Source organism: Chroicocephalus ridibundus, chromosome 13 (genome assembly GCF_963924245.1).
Source record: "Chroicocephalus ridibundus chromosome 13, bChrRid1.1, whole genome shotgun sequence".
NCBI lineage: Eukaryota > Metazoa > Chordata > Aves > Charadriiformes > Laridae > Chroicocephalus > Chroicocephalus ridibundus.
This window is the reverse complement of record NC_086296.1, coordinates 13,545,862-13,562,846: the sequence shown is the minus strand read 5'-3', so window position 1 is coordinate 13,562,846 and position 16,985 is coordinate 13,545,862. Positions and strand designations below refer to the sequence as shown.

Genomic DNA, 16,985 nt, shown 5'->3' with positions numbered 1-16,985 from the left:
CCAGTAGTCACCTCCATAGATTCAGTAGAGGGTACCAGTGTGGTGGCCCAGTTGGCATCCAACGGAGCGCCTCTCTGCAGAGGCTGGACCCGGTCCAGTCCCCTGCACTTCTGTGTCCCCTGAACCCTCCCTACCCAGCCTGGAGCCATTGGCCCCGTGTCTTCCCACCTCCATGGCAAGAAGGGGCAGCTTCCCTCCTCGCTCAGCGCAGGCTCCTCTCCAAAGCAGGGTCCCCCAAGCACTCCCTGTGGTTAAGTGAGGTGAGACCTTGTGTCTCCTCTTCATTGCCAGGGCTGGTGGCTTCTCTCCAGCCCTCGGTTGCTTGGGGACTGCAGTGAGCTCTTTTCCTTTCAGTGACCCTCACCGGGCTCCTCACATCTCTGCTCTCAAATGCTTAGTCCCGTTGTAGGCTTTGGTGGGCAAGTGCTTCCTTCAGGAGGCCTTGCGTCCTTCACAATCGGTGTCTGAACCAGTCCAGTCTCCCTCTGCCCCTTTGTCCTCAGTCTTGTCCCTGCCTCTCTGGCAGCCCCGGGACAGGGTGCTCAGCCAGCCCTGAGCCCCCAGTCCCTTCCAGTCCTTGATCCAGGCCCCCTCCCCAAGCTCTGCAAAGACACCCTCTCTCTCTCCCACCTCCTGACCCACCTCCTTCCCCGCATCCCAACTCTGTGCAAGGTCTGTCTCTTCTTGTTCTCCATTCTTGTCTCCCAGTTCAGCCAACAACCTCCACAATGAGCCCCTCTGTCTCGCACCAGTACCTCCCACCAGCCACTGGCTCTCAATCCCTCCCATTTCCTTCACTGGCTTCTGGGTTTGGCATCTTTTCCCCCTTGCCAGCAGCGCCCCCCCCTTCCCCTGGCCTTTACCTCAGGCTCTCAGTCCCAGCTCCCCATCCAGCTCCTCTGGTTGGCCCAGCCAGACGTACGTAGTCTCAGCAGGCACCTTGTCTTCATCTATTTCTTTCCTTCCCCCTGCTCTGGTTTGGCTTCCTCCTCCATGCTGACTTGGTTTCCACCTGGGGTACGTGAGAGTGCAAAAGAAAAAGGCTCTGTGCTTTCGAGCCTGAAGCCCAACCTCCCAGTTTCTCCCAGCACAGCTGTCTGCAGGGATGGTCCTGGCCTGTCTCTGCCACGCTGAGCAGGACCACGGTCACCTGCAGGGCAGGGACGGCACGTATCCCCACAGCGCGGGGAGGTCCGTGTGAGCTCAGCTCAAGGGTAATCGCCTCAACCTCTTCATCACCAAGTGGGGCGACCTGAATGGTGATTTTTTTTTTTTCCCCACTCAGGCTTTTAAGTTGTCTAAGTGGGGCAGATGTTCACGAGAAGAGAGCTCAGAAACTAAGGATCCCCTCCTTGCAGAACATGAAGTCCCTTTTCCAAAATGCCCAGCCTTTAGGACAGTTTCAGAAGAGCCCAGGAGGGTCAGGGCGGTGTGTTGTCCCTTAGCTGAAGTGCTCAAAAAACCACAGGACCAGTTGATGGTAAAATAAGTAAATAAAAAGGAGCCAAGGGCAGACGCCTGATGTGGAGGATTTCGGTCCTAACAAAGTTTTGTAAAGTTAGAAGCAATTGAGAAAAATCTTATTATGGCAAGGGCTTGACAATAAGTAATACTAAGTGGTAGTTTTGACCCTGGCCATAGAAATATTCATGAGCCTGTAGGCACACTCCCCCCCCATATAAATACATGGCTGTGCAAAAAACCCCAAACCTAAAGCATCTTTCCTCGACCTAACTAGATGCAAAGCTAAATTTTATCATGCTGGAGCCAAAGACGCCGTTGGAAATGCCTCAGCAGAAGCGCGTTGTGGTCAGTTAGCCCAGAGAAAGGAGTGCAGAGGAGCGGCGCCGAGATTCCATTGGGAACTGTCGCTTCCCGTTAAAGTGAAGAGGAACCCATAGGTCAGACAAGCCCTGAAAAGTGTAAATGTGGAAGGCTTCACCCGGGAAAGCTCTCGTCTCAGAAGTGTCTGCAGCAGCTTTAGAAATCAGTGGTCAGAAGTGAACTGTGCCCTCGGTTTCTTTCAGTAACAAATACATAAACAAAGCCCTACAGTTTTATTGAACCTGTGCTATATAATTTAGCCCTGGGCATTCTGTCTTAATGACCTCGCAGGACGTTGTATTTTTTTTATTTTTCATGATGTAATTGTCATTTGATTTTCTGACAGCTTTTTCTTCTCCCCCTCCCCCCCCCCCGCCAATGAGCTACAGTCAATTAAACAGAGTTTCTCTATGGCAAAGTTGATCCAGAAGAAGGTTATTTCCACCCAGTCGTTTGCTTTTCCACCTCTGAAATGGTTTGTAAGTCAGACAAAAACTGGCCAAACAAAACATCTTCCCCAGGCTATTTTCTAAAGCAGGGATTCACCAGCTTTTTCGCTATTTTCTATTTTGTTTTGTACGATTTTCTCAAATCTGGCTTGGACTCTCCTGGCTAAGTCCTAGGGCTGACGCCATGAGTTATCATCTAGAGGAACTTTGCTCTTGAAAGCACCTGCTGAAATCCATCTCAAATACACCAAAGACCTGAGATCTAATTTAAAACCTGCAGCCCCTGGTTTCTAGATGCCTTCAGTCATGCAGATCTTTAGTTTTAAGGAGGCTGAAGTTAAGTGTGCTTCACGTGGGGCTTCCTGCTACCAACATATACTTTAATGCCATTGCTTGTAAGAGTCTTCACGATGAGGGTTAGGGGACTTCTCCACTCATAAAGCAAGGTATTCGCAAGGCGGAGGTCCCATACGATATTTTGTCCGACATTTTGTGGGCGATTAAAGGCTTGATTCATCAAACAGGGCATTCAGCTGAGGTCCTCAAACGTAGGTCCTTAAATTAGCCATGTTGTTGGCTCCTTCTCCGGTGAATGGAGGGCGTTGGGGACCTGTGAAGGCAATGCTGCCCACCTCAGAGCCCCAGTGCCCTCTGGCAGTCCCCATCTCCCTCCCTTGATTCCAGCAGGAATGCCGGGAGACGAGGTTCCCAGTGCAGGCGCCTTGGTTAAAATGCCTTCGGTTAGGTTGGGATGAATCCGGCCCTTTGTACATTTGTGTGCCGGTGCCAATACTGTAAATCCTCGCTCCGTGAAGGACTTCACTTATGCAAGCAAATATTGCCATTGGGTTCGGCAAGGGAGGACAACTCGTACATTTAGTGTGCGTCGGGATGCAAATTGCATAGAAACATTCAAAAAGTTGAATAATGCCTATTATTCATTATAGAAATGCCACCACCTCTCCGCTGGGAACTGATAGGCAGTTTCTTTGCAAAGTACACAGCTGGTTGTCTAATTATTAGGAGCTTTTAATTATAAAAAGCGCCCCTGTTTTACTGTTAGAGAACAGCGCAAATGGCAAATTGGACCAAATAGATTGTTTGTTCGCCCTTCTCTTTGAAACCTGAAATGCGTGACCAAAAAAAAAAGCAGCAACGCCCCGTTTATATACTAAATTACGTCCTGATTTAATGGGAATGCTCGTGGGGACAAGCGTAGGGGTGATGGGGTCTTTGGGCGAGTTTTGGGGTTGAATTGGGCAAAAATGTCAAATAAATAAATGGCCTTTGGAAAAAAATATGCTATAAGATGAGAAAATAGCAAAATAGCCTGGTCGTGCAGACACCTGGCGGGGTTTGCTATTGACAGTAGCCGAGCCAGGTTTTTCTCTTTGAATTTTGGCAAAGAGGTGGGTCCAGTTGTGTGTGCTCGGCTGGGTGAACATGAACCTCTCTCTGTTCTTACCGCCATTAATCTCCAGCCCTTTCCTTCCCGTTGGCCGACTTTCAATAGGAAGGAAGGACAGTGTTTCCACAAAGCGCGGTGAGCACATGGAGTTCCTCCAATGGTAAACGCAGGGTTGCCTCCTCTCCTGGGCAAGTGCAAGTGCTTCTCCCGACTCCTGGCTGAGGGCTTGGACTGCCGGGCAGTGATGGAGAAAGAGAAGAAGGGGAACTGTTGCCGCCTTCTGTTTGAATATTAAAAATAAGCTGAAGGCTGGTACGGGATTTTGCATAAACTGATCCTCTCCTCCTCCTTCTCCAAGGCTGGGGTTCCTTGATTGCAAACTCCAGCTGTGCGCCGTGCACAGATTTATTTCGCATCTGAGTGGGTTTATGGTTGTTCTGTCGCTGGGTGAGCCGGAGCTCGCGCTGCCTTTGCTTTGCTATGCCAGCTCTGGAGCGAGGTTGGCACTCAATTAGGGCAGATCACGCCAGATGCAGACTCAGTCCTGCTCTGCAAAGACACCAAAGCACTTGCATCAAATTTGGCACGGCAGAGTGACTCTGTACAAGATCGCAGGGCATCCGAGGGTGTTGCTAGTCCACAGTTAATATTTGCTTAAATGACAACCCCTGGCTTGAGAAAACCTACTTGGGTAAGGGTACGTTCTGTACAGCAGCTGCTTTAAATGTTGTAGATGGACTTAGATGTTGTAAGAGGACCAGAGGTAGGTGTCAGAGGGGGGGTTCATCCCAGGGTACTTGAGGTGCTGAAGGTAGCCAACTAAGTGAGCAAACTAGTCCCTCTTAATTCCTCCTAGAATTAATGGGGAGATGAATATTCCCCCAGGGCACGATGGTCAGAGGTGGAGTTGCCCTCCAAGTACCTTAGGTAGTTGGTCCATGCAGTGCTTACAGGTGGGGAAGGCTGCCAGATGCAGAGCAGCTGAAGTACGTTTAGCTGGTCTGAAATGCAGAAAGGGTGAGCCTTACCAGTCTGAGTGACAGGATCCGGGAGGTAAGGTTTTGGTCATGGCTGCGCATGGATGAGAAAATACTTGTTGGTGCCAGCGGGGTTTGTTCAGCCGATATGATTTGCATCCCTGGTTCTTGGGTCAGCGCAGCCCTTTCTGTCTCAACAGCAAAAAGAAAGTAGGTAACTAAGAAAGCAGATTTCCTTCAGAGAGAAATTTATGTGTGTGTGAGCAGTCCCACGTGTTAGTTGTGGGACAAGCCTGAGAGAAGCGAGAGGTTGTTGGCAGGAGATAGTTTTCCAGTGGAGAGATCTAGAGGAAGGCCCATCAGGAGTGGACAATGCCTGGGCTGAAGGACGACTTGAGTCCCTGAAAGCTGTGTTTTCCCTCCACATCCCTACTGGCTTGGGTTTAATAAACAATATTCCCCCTCTCCCAGGCCATGCCTTGGACTTGCGATGAACCCGTTTGTGTTTCCTCCCTTTCAGATCACCCAGTTAAAGATTGAGAACAACCCCTTCGCAAAAGGTTTCCGGGGCAGCGATGACATGGAGCTCCACAGGATGTCCAGGATGCAGAGGTAATGTGTGCCTCTGTCGTGGGGACCCTCTCAGCCCCTCCCCAGACCTGCCTGGGCTTTTCTTTGCGTGTCGCTTGTGGCTTGAGCTAAACCAGGGCTTGGTGGCAGTCCCTTCTCTGGCATCTGCTTGTGCATTTTACGTCAAGCTGTTGAAATACCACCAGGACGTGGGGCCAAAATCCAGGACTTCCCACCCCGAGGGGAATGCTGGGTTACAGGGGCAGGATCTCACCTGCAGGTTGTCCTCTTGGCCTCAGGGACCTTGTATTTCTTTCTGGCGTGTCCCTGTCCAGAACAACCCCTAGCTTTGTGCTAAACGGATGTCCCTGCGGTGGCATGTGGGCTTCAACTTGTTTGAAGCAACAAGAGACTTGGACTAGCTCTGAGGAGGTCTGGTCATCAGGCCACCGCGGCAGAGCTCTTGGGTGATGTTTTTGCCCCAGGTGGCAGTGCTTTAAAGACAAAGATCTCAGCCCTGTTCTGGGAGCAGGTTTGTTAAGGATGCTCCAGATGCCTCTGGAGATCTTGGTGTGGAGACCTACCTTGTGCTGGTTTCTGGCTTTTTGGGGGTCTTTGGCAGGAGGGGAGTGTTTGCCTGGTCAGTTCTGGATGTGCAGAGCAGGAACATAGGCTTCAGGTTGAAGAAGGAAGGTATTAGAAAGTGTTGGGATCTCCAGGGCCAGGGGGCTGAAGAGGTCTTTTTGAATCCGAGTTTTGGATGTAAGTACTTAAGCTGAAAATCAAGCCTAAATCCTGTTTAAAAGAATCCTGTTTAAAGTCCTTTTCTAAATGTCAGGTCCTGCCGGTAATTAACTTCATGCCTTTCACTTCACTTGGAACTTCGTCCATGTGTCAAGTCGCTTCCTGGTGCAAATGTTTTGCAGGAACAGTGCCATACCCATGATTATGCCTAAGACAGATGTAGACTCTCAATATAGCATTTTTCCATCTAGGAGGGCAGGAGTGACTCAAATCCCTTCTTCTCCGGGACCAGCAGAGCTGCTTCTCTGGGGAGGGCTGTAGGGACCTGCGTTGTGACCCTCTACCAGGAGGGCTCTCTCCACAACCCACCCGGGAGCCGGCTGTAGGTGGTCACTGCAGGCTGGAGTGCAGATGCAGAAGCCTCTTCTGGTTGCCATAGTCGGTGACCTGAGCGTGGCTCTCCGTAGCCACACCAATCGCACTGACAGGCAACAAATAACGCCCGTAACGCTGCAAACCCTCAACCCCGTAACCCTGCTCAAATGGGCAAACGTACCCCCGCGCGCAAACTGTTTCCAGGCTCAGACCCAGAAAAGCCAATAAATAAATATAAATAAATATATATTATATAAATATATATACATATAACACTTCTCGCGATCTAAATCATCTCTGTGGTCGGCTGAATGTGCCCTGTGTTCCCTGCCTGCCTGCCCTTTCCAACGACAGCCCAGATCCTGGCATAAGAAGTCAATATTTATTTATTTATGGGTGCACTACCACTTGAAATAGCTTCTCCCCCCCTCTTCCTCCTCTCCTCCCTCCCGTGCCAGCCTCCCAACCTCTACTGGAACTTGAGTAACGATGTCATGTCCCCCCACCCCCACCCCGCATATTTTTGCAGCTAAACTACCCTTTCATTACGGTCAATGGAAAGATTTGAAGGTTTACATTCATCGTGGGTTTTTTTTTTTTTTCGGGGCGGGAGGGAGGAGGTGAAACAGTGAGGGCTATTAGAAGGGCTTGATGCCATATGAAGAGCGTGGCATCCAGCCATGCTGAGCCTGGTGCTAAAAATTGCTTGGCATTTTTACGCGGGCCTGCGGTCATCGTCGATGATACAGTGAACAGAAACGCTCGGAATATATAAATACACCCGCCCAGGCCTGACAGGATTGAAAGGGTTAAAAATCCCCCGCGTCGACTTTACAGGATAATTTGTGATGCTCACTTCCTTAATAACTTATCCTCTGTACAGATAGCATAGAAATGACTGTGTTACGTTTACAAAGATGGCATTTTTTTATTTTTTTTTTTTAAGGGAGCGCAGGATAAGATTATTATAGCAAAATAAAGGCCCATTCAAGGTTGAAAATTAGACAAATTTGTGGTTTTTTATATATATCGGAATATATACAAAATTATATATATAAATATATGAAAACATATATAAAATAAATTACAGATATAAAAATTAGATTGTATGTGTAAGATAAAGAACCATTCAGGATTGAGTACGTTAGAGGAGTATGACCTGCCTTTGTGGGTTCATATAGGTTTCGTATATAAATATATATTAAAATATAATTAAATATATATGAGGCATACTTTAATAGATGAATGTGTGTGTGTGCGCGCGTATGTAGCGAAGTTGTTTCCCAGTGATGGACCCGCTCCCCAGCTGGCAGGTATAGGTATGTCTACCTTGGCTTTAGTGGAGCGATGTTGATTTGTATCCTTGGAGAAGACGGGGGGGGACTTATTTTTAGTGCCATTTCTTCATTATAGGAAAACAAGTAGCTGGAAAAAAACCCAAAAAACCCAAAAAAACCCAAACAACCACGCTTTTTCAAAACAGCACGCGGCCTTTTGTACCGGAAACCGGTGACCTGACATTCATCAGGTCACTGATCATCTCATTAAAGGGTAAAGTCATGGTGGGAATGAATTTTTCATGCTGCGGAAAGCCTCGGCACCTCCATGTTTTCTTTATTTAAATCCCAAATCTTAATTCCCTGCATTGGGTTATTGCAGAGGGGCATCTCCTAGCTGAAAGCAGTGGTGTCCCTGCCCAGGGCAGGTGGGTTGGAACTAGATGATCTTTAAGGTCCCTTCCAACCCGAACCATTCTATAATTCTATGAGAAGGAAACCCCAGCAGATGAGGTTGAGAGGCAGGGCTGACCCATCTGGGTGCGTCAGTTGCCTTGTGGCATCCCGTTTTTGGGGAAAGCTGGCCAAAGCGTGTCCCTCTGCTCATCCCCTACCTCTCGGAGCAGTCTTGGAGGCCTGAGCCCTGGTCAAGACCTAAAACTTCGGGTCCTAATGTGTTGCGTGGGGCTTGGATCGGATGGGAGTAGGTGTGTGGTGGTTGAAGATGCCGTCTAGAAGAAGCGTCCCCAGGCTGGGCCGGTGTCTAGGCTTCCTCTTTGCAAAGCATGTGATGGGCACGTTCAGAGAGCAATGCTGCTTTCCTTTGAGAGCGCACCCTGTGGATCACAGGGTGGGTGAGGAGCCCTCCCTCTGTCTGTCTCACCTGAGGGGTCTGAATGATTTGCTTAGAGCTTTTAAACAGCTAGATGAAGTCCATCCTCATAGAAAGAGTTGCCATTTGGCCAGCTCTGGTGATCTCCTTGCACCTTTGGCTGTCAGAGGATGGGAGGGACACCAGTTTGCTGGGTCCAAAATTGTCTCACTTGCTTCAGAAGCAGGTCTTGCAGTGCGGTGAAGGTGCTGGTGGAGTCTTGGCCTGATGATTCATCTGTTGAGCACCTACCCCTGGCAGACAGTAGGGGCTGAGAGTAAGGAAGATGAAGTAAGGAAGAAAGGCAACTTCCAGTGCCAAGAGTGAGCTCAGAGTAGGTCTTGGGTGCCTCGTCAAGGACTTTGCCTCCATCTCTGCGTGCTCTGGCCAGGCAAGAGCAGCAATGCCTTGGGGACAGGAGCTCAGCGGGGTGGATGGGGATGTCTTTACAAGTCCATCCCTCTCTTTGGCTTTCTCCTTCCCAAGGCCTCCGTGTTGCTTTTCCTCCTCCTGTTTCCCAGGAGAAAAGTTAATAAGTCTGTCCAGGTAGAAAGCTTCATTCAGTAGTGTTATTAAGCCTTTCAGCAGGAGATGATTTAATTCAAAAAGAATAGCCACGAGCTCCAGAGAGATCCAAATTCCAGTGAACACAGACTTCTGGTACACATTCATTATCCCCCCACACCCTTTCTTTTCCGAGACACGCGGGACCCTGTTAGCAGTTTCTTTATAGGATGAATACTCTGGGAGAACAGGGTTTGTTTGTTTGGCTGGTTGGTTTTTTTTCAAGTTTTCGGGTTTCTGAGCATGAGATCAACTTTGTGATTTCCTTGATTTTTAAAAAAAAAAAAAAAAGGAAAATTAAAAAAAGAAAACGAAAGAAAAAGGAAAACACGCTAGAGAAAAATATGTAGCGGGATGCGAGTTATACTGCATCTGTGGTCACGCTACAGTTGAAAAACATAGATCGGGTAAAAATTACATAGCTGTGATGCTGGGAATGTTAAGCAAAGTATTCCTTTCAGATCTCTTGCCCCACCGCGCTGTGAAAATTCCTTTTGTCTCCGGTTAGAACTCCTGCCTGTGCCAAGGGGAATTTGGTGTGGAGAGCAAGAGCAAAACAGGCAGCAGAAACCCGCAGAGGGTGAAGCTGATGCAGAGGCAGGATGAGCTCTGCAGCGCCGTTGCCAGAGTAGGACTTTGCCCTTAAAATTCCCCATGCATGAGGGTCAACGGAGCTGTGTTAATAAACCATAGCCATTGAGCGATCGGGGGCGTTGCATGCAAGTCGTAGCTTTTATGTTTTTAAACCTGTGACTGCCAACAGACAGCGGGGGAGAAGTGTTTGTGGGTCTGGGGCTAGAGCACTGTAAAAGAGCAATGCTGTTAAACCCTTTAACCAATTTTTCCTGATCGTCTGCAACTCCCATTGTCTTCGGCGGTTATTATGGGTGCTGAAGAGCTTCTGGAAGTCTCAGGCCCTAGTTACTCTTCATTCATATTAATGCAATTAGTCCTTGAAGCTTCTTATTGAGAAAGCTTTTGAGAGGAAAGATGATTATGTGAAAGGGTGGCACTTAGTTCCCTTGATGAGTATCCCGGGCCCTCTCAAAGTGAGACAAAGATCCAGAAAGATCTACTCGACAAAGCAAAGAGTGGCAGCGTAGTTCGACGTTATGTGTACGTTTTCTCCGTCAAAGATCATGAGCCATAGTTTGCTGCCTTTGGCGTTAATCCGCAGTAGTCTTCCTGGCTCCAAAAGAATTATTCCAAAGATTTCCTGGTGTAACTGAGAACAGAAACTGGGCCAGACACAAAGGACATAAAATCAGTACCATGATTCAGAGCTGGCATAATGGAGAAGAGGGTGCATTTTGCGGTGCCAGTAGAATAAATGGATGAGCCTCTAGACTCCAAAAGGGTTGTCTACCTGGTCACGCTAACGTCATGTTGGACTGGTAGGCACCAGTCTGACCAGTGCAAGTAGGTCTCGGTCCACTGCAAACGACCTTGCACTTCTTGCGTCTTCCCATTGCATCTTTACATCCACTCTCGTTTTCCATGTTCTGTCACTGAAATGTCCCAAGAGCCACATGCTGTCGGAAACATTTGCAGCGTGAGACGTATAACATCTGTTGGAGAGATGATGCTTTCCTGCAGCAAACATCCGCAAGGAAACTTTCCTGGTCAAAGCCCCAGTGGAAACAGTATGCTTGAACCTTGTTCTATAGGATTTGATGGAATTCAAATGAAATCCAAAATAAGGCTCTACAGACTTCACTGGAGGGTATCCACAGCTCTTTCAAAGTGAGAAAATCAGCTCAAGAAACACAGGGTAGTTGCAGTTTCCTCCCTTGCGCCTTCTTTGGGGGATCTACCCAGGAGGACCCAATCTGTAGAAGCTCAGCCCAGCATGAAGGGATGCTGACGCTCTCTCTCTGTTGGCCAACATCCACTCTCCATCTCCCCTCGTGTTCCTCTTACTCCAACATGAACAGCACTATTTGTCTGCGGGAACCTAGCTTTTTATTTCCCTGATAAGGGTAGCTCTGGATCTCTAGCTGGTTCTTCTCGCTGCTGGTTCTCAGGTTTGTTGCAGTGATCTCTTTGGGCTGTGCTGGTTGTTCAGGTACCACGCGTGTACCCAAAGCAGCCTTATTGGACCCTTACATTCTGGCAAGACCATTTGAGATGTTGGCGGAGCCATACTGCAGTGAACAGCCTCCCTTATTTCTCAGTGGACAGTTTGACTTGTATCACTAGACGTCCCGCCCAGCGTTTTATTTTCTGTGGGGCTGGCCTGCAGTCCCGTCCCCGTGCAGAGAGAGCTCATAGTTGATCCGAGGCAAGAGCGAAGGAAGTACTCAGTAGTATTTTATCCACATCACACTCTCCAGAGAGTCTCTTGAGGGTGGTTCAACTTTATTTCAATATGTTGGATATGAGCTGAAATGAATGCACCTTGACAATTGAAAATTGTTTTCTAGGTTTTTTTTTATTTGTTTTTTTCTTTTTTCTGGGAGATTGTATATTTATTCCAGTCACTTTTTTTCTCTTCCTCTATCTGTTACGGCTGACTTCCATTTCTTTCCAACTCTGGAGTCTCAGCAGGAAGGACAACAATTGGTGGCCTGGGAAATATAAACCCAAATGCTTCTGAGTTGCGTTTGCACATCTGGAACTGGGGTCTGATGCTGCACCACTGTATCCACGGGTGCTGGGTGGGTGCAGGGGGCGGGACTGACGGGACATTTGTCCTTCTGTAGTGACTCACTGAGGAGGAGTTAGAATCTCCTGGAATAGTGGAAAGAATGGAAGGGAATCGCCGTGTTTGGCCACCTTTGGTCAGATTCTAGGCTAGGAATTGCCATTGGGAACAAGACCTAGACACTGCCCAGCCCAGGGGCTTCAAAGGATGCTGCAAGAACATGGTAGCAGCTACCCATGGGGAAATCCTCTTTGGTATCATGCCTCATCTTGACCTTGAACAGGTACCAGTATAATCCTTGGGACCTGACATTTAATACGTCTTTTGAAGTCTTGTTACCATGAGCTACAGCAGCTCTGGAGAGCCTCAGTATATAATGCTTTGTTGCAGTGTATAATGCTTTGCTGCACAAACATCAGAAGCATCTTTGAAAATAATTTGCTTAGGGTCAGTAGGGGATGGATGCTTCAATGCAGAAGCTTCCTGCTCGTAAACCATGGATCTCTGGAGGTTTTTTTAACAAGGTTTTGCATTTACTGGTATGTTAGGAAACTTCAAGCCTGAAAATTATCACTCTCTTACAATGTAGTGATAAGGAAGAAAGTGGACTGGATGCCGCTCTGTAAAGATCTATACTTACTGTTTTTCCACAGTTCTTATTAGTTTGCAGAGGCCAACAAGATTTCCAGCTCTGAGATTACAAAACCTTCTTGAATTTGGTCCTTCAAACCCTTTCCTAGATGTGAACTTTTGGCCTAAGGGCTCATGGTGAGGGCGTGATTTGGCCAGGGGAGGGGAAAAATGTCATGAGATATGAAAATGGGACTGAGTGTACTAATTCCACCTGGCAGAGGTCTGATTTTGGTGGAAGTGCTCCGGAGATGCAGGAAGGATTCCCTTGTAAGGCCTGTTCTGTAGGTTTGGGGTTATATGATAAATTCTAACGAGGAATGCTTGTGCTATGAGGAAACGGTTATGCAGAGCTGGTGTCCGATCCTACGGGTCTGGGAAACATCTGGCCAGGTGGGAGTTAAGAACAGAGTCCAGACTTCAGGACCGAGTGCCTTCACTGTAGACTTGGACCTCATCCCTGATTTCTTCCCCCAAGCTCTAATGAAAGTCAAAGTAATATTCTCTCCAGGTGGCCCTTCAGCTGGAAGCCCGGAGACTGTACAGCACCTTGCAAAATGCGGCCCCCCCTTCCTCCCCGTCCCCCTCTGCTATCGTAATACACCAACTATGGAACTGAATATTCATCATTAGCCTCCAATAGACATTAAATAGTCCAGTGACAGCTTCCTTCCTTGTAAATTCTTTCCCCAACCAACATTTTTTTTTTCCTTCTAATTTTACAATTTTTAATGTGAAAAAAATGTAGCCCATTAACATCCCGATGTAAAACTAACTCAAATTCTGGCCCAGGAACAACAGTCTCTTCCTTGCTGTGTGGACAATTTCTTATATTGCCCGTGTAAGTCAATCTTTAATGCTTTTTTTTCCCCCGTTTCCTACTTCGCTGCAATTTTTTTGGACGGCAAAATTTCTGGGCGCGACAGTCATTTTGTGCCAGCAGCGAACAAAACCTTTCGTTCCATTAAACGGTGGCCCAGAATTACAACCAGCTATTTTGACAATAGTGACTTTTAGGCACCGAATTAAAAAGAAAAAAGAATCCGATACATTTTTAAGGACCGAAGGACAAACTAAAATGGTAGCTGTGCACGCTGCGTATTGAGTGGGCTCAGGAAAAGAGTATAAATGTTTCAAGATGACTGTTGCTTTACAAGGTACCAAAGATATCTCTTTATTAGCGCTCAGCTCCGATGAGGAAGAAAAAGGTAAAAATACAGAGATAACCGCCTTTGTGTCTAGAAAAATGGCAAAGTGAAAGAAAGAGAATATTTTAGATATTTAGTTAGAAAATACTTTCCTTCCTCTGCCTCCTCAAATAGTGGATTTTTTGGCAAAAATAGCACCCAACATGTTTTGACTGAAATGGAAATATTTCAGTCTGGAGAGAAGTCATTGCGAGACCTCCTGGGAACTGCTGTTTGGAAACTTGGTGTCTCCAAACCTGTTCCCTCTCCAGCGTGACTCCCTGTTCCTGCCGTGTCTCCCGCAGAGCACCGCGGTCCCCTCTTACCGCCATGGAGGCTGTCGTGTCCCCTGGGAAAATGCAGTCTGAAAGGAATTTGGTCCCCGGTGCACGACAAGAGTGTGGGATCCTGAAGCCACCTATGCTGGCACTTCAGGGTAAAAATGTCGCTGTTTCAGGCATGCAGCTCCTTTATGGAAAGGAAATATTTCTTTTTTACCAAGAAAAAACAATTGTGTTAAATTTGCCCCTTCTCAGCTCTCCATGGAGACAGAGAAAGTGTAGATTTAAGTGAGAAGTGTCTGGGAAGGGGATGGCTTCTCAGTGTTTGTGTGGTGCTCCGTGCAGTGAAGGTCTGATGTTGATGGGGTCCCTGAGAATTTGCTGTAAGAAACCCCCATGCAGATCTAATCCCCTGTGTGAACGGGGAGAGGATGACACTCCCAGAGAGACATCCAATTCTCCCCTCACCGAAGCAGGGAGAAACTGCGGCAGCGGTCATCTCCACATCCTCTGAAAGAGACACAGAGAACACGATGTGGCTCTATGTCATGGTATGTCCTTGCTTCTCCTCCGCTGTAACCCATCAGTGTCCCACTGAGAGAAAAAAAGAAGAGGCTCTGTCATTTCTTGGGGGGGTTGGTGGTGTTGGAGCTGGGGAAGAAGGAACCAGCAGCCTCTCATTAGGGAGGAGAACTAAGGGCAAGGTCCGTGTGTCACCTACCAGTGGCTTGTCTCCTTGGAAGGGAAACATGATGGGGATACAGCTTTGGGATGTCATGCTGATTCCATAAGGATCCCTCTGTGAAGGTGGAGCGTGGCAGGAGCAGGCAGCTCAGAACTGTGGCCTGCTAGGGCTGGGAGACCCCCTAGAACCCAGGAGGTTTGAAGGCCATAACTCTTGATCTTCCTGAAAAGCCACCAAAGCTGCCCTCCGGCAAGATCTCCTAGGATGGAAAGGCTAGTGCTGGGTGTCCGCAGGCAGAGAGGTCCTCTGAAGCCCACCTCGCACCCTGGCATCCATTGCTCTCTTGTGTATCTGAGGGACAAGTCTCTGCTTCCTCCTGGCCCATCTCTCTTTCATTTCCTTGTGCGCAGCCTGGACTTCAGTTTGGGGAGAAAACTGCCTGGTCAGCCACTCCAAGTGGGTGGAAAGCCATGCTCCTGTTGGCCCTGTGGGGAGGAGCTGCTGGGCTTCCAGGGGAAGAAACCCCACCTTTGGAATAGGCTCTGCTTGGCAAGAAACCAGTGCCCAGGGTTTGGAAAGCTTCTGTGGCACAATGAGAGACACATTTATTTGGTTTTGAGCTCTTGGGTGAGTTTCCCCTCCGTTACAGCTCGGTTGTTGATGTTTCTGGCAGCCACCACAGCAGTGGTTTGGATGAAAGCTCCCTGCTGTGAGTAGGTTTATATAATTGGTATTGTTAAATTTTGTAAATAAGTTCTGAGCTGCTACAGTGATAGGTCCTCTCTAAGGGGCGTACTTGGAGAGTCAGTGCTCCTCCTCCACATGGAAGTGGCCAGGTGAGCTGGTTGATGGGATTTAAGGATCTGTCCTTGCTCCAGCGTAATGATTTTGGGCAGGTGAGTAGAATAACCTCAAAGCCAGCTTTGTCCAATGGTTATAGCCTCAAAGAAGAAAGCTTGTGTTGAAACCTGGGCTTTGGTTTGTGGCTGCTTTGAGCCTGGTTGCGCTTTGCGAGGTGCTACCTCATCTTTATGCATTTTTAGCAAGTCCTTGGGTTCAGGCAGCACTCAGTTGTCTTGGAGACAGCCCAGGATGGGCTTGCACCTCGCCTGAAGTCTCTGGGACCCCCTGCTCAGCTTCAGTTCTCCCCAGTGTAGAGCAGGAATAATCTTGTCCAGCCATGTTGCTGACGTGCTGCTTGGAGAAATGTCTCCAAAACACACTGTAGGGTCTTGTAGGAGAGGGGATTTCCAGCCAGTGTTGGCAAAGCATCCTCGCTTCAAACCTGATTTCGGAGCAAGGGAACAAACCAGACTTTCCATCAGTGCTCGCCCTCCCAGCCTGGCTCTGCTGAGGTGTGCGGCTCTGGCGTGCATCAGGTCTCGGTGATTTATTTATTTCTCTTTTTCTGAGCGCTCCGGAGTGGAGCTTTGTTCTCTGGTCTAGGGATCCCCCATCCAGGACAGGGGGGCAGACCCTGGGGAAAAGGAATGGGGACAACTACCACAAGGGGAACAAGTCGACCTAAATATTTTATCCATCTCCAAGCCAGCTTGGCAGAAAGGACTTTTTTATTTACGTGCCTGCGCACATCCACATATACAATATCACTTGTATATAATTTATAAATGCTATCATAATATGTAAATATAACTCTCTTGTATTTTGCTATAACTGCATATATCTGTTTTATGTATGGGTGTAAAATAGCAGTTGTGGTGGAAGATGCACGAATCTAAAGGGAAAGATACTAAAAGGAAAGTGAAATAGAAGAGTGCTGCAGGGATAAAGTGTGACGGGGCTGCGGTCTCCGGGGAGCGATGTCTCTCGCTCCCTGAAAGTCTAAACAAACACCGTGACACTAATGTGCTGCCTTCATTTATTAATCCACGGATCTATTTATTAATTGATTGCTTCTCTGCCTTGTGTGTGTGTGTTTTTTTTTTTTTTTTTCTTTGCTTTTAGTAAAGAGTACCCGGTTGTTCCCAGGAGCACAGTGAGACAAAAAGTGTCCTCGAATCACAGCCCCTTCAGTGGCGAGACCAGGGTCCTTTCTGCCTCCTCCAACCTGGGCTCCCAGTACCAGTGTGAGAACGGGGTATCCAGCACCTCCCAGGACCTGCTACCGCCTGCCAACCCCTACCCGATCTCCCAGGAGCACAGCCAGATCTACCACTGCACCAAGAGAAAAGGTCAGACCTTGGCTGCTCCCCGCTCGGTGCTTTCCCTTTCCTAACATTGACTCTCAGCCTTGTTTTCTGACGTTTCCCCTTGCCCACAGGCTGGGCAGCCCCCGCCTGCTTTACGGTGGTGCTCGAGGACGAGCAAGGGATGAGGGACATGTGCTGGAGGGGGGCAGCTCCCCCAGGATGGGCCGGGAAACATCTCACCAGTGTTAGCCTAAAACCTCCTCTCTGCTGCTGGGCTGGGAGCGAGCTGTTTGGAGGGGTGGCAGTACCTTCCACCCAGGTTGAATCCACATTCAGCAAGATAGCTGGT

The 16,985-nt window shown here is 48.3% G+C and overlaps 1 protein-coding gene across 4 annotated transcripts in view; it reads left to right on the top strand.

The window, feature by feature from the left end:
• TBX5 (T-box transcription factor 5) overlaps positions 1 to 16,985 on the top strand; it is a 46,525-nt gene that overhangs the window by 20,798 nt on the left and 8,742 nt on the right. For all 4 annotated transcript variants that reach the window (XM_063351458.1, XM_063351460.1, XM_063351457.1 and 1 more), the window contains exons 7-8: positions 5,179 to 5,270; positions 16,452 to 16,678. In XM_063351458.1, the coding sequence (XP_063207528.1) occupies positions 5,179 to 5,270; positions 16,452 to 16,678 (319 nt within the window). The remainder of the gene's footprint in view (positions 1 to 5,178; positions 5,271 to 16,451; positions 16,679 to 16,985) is intronic.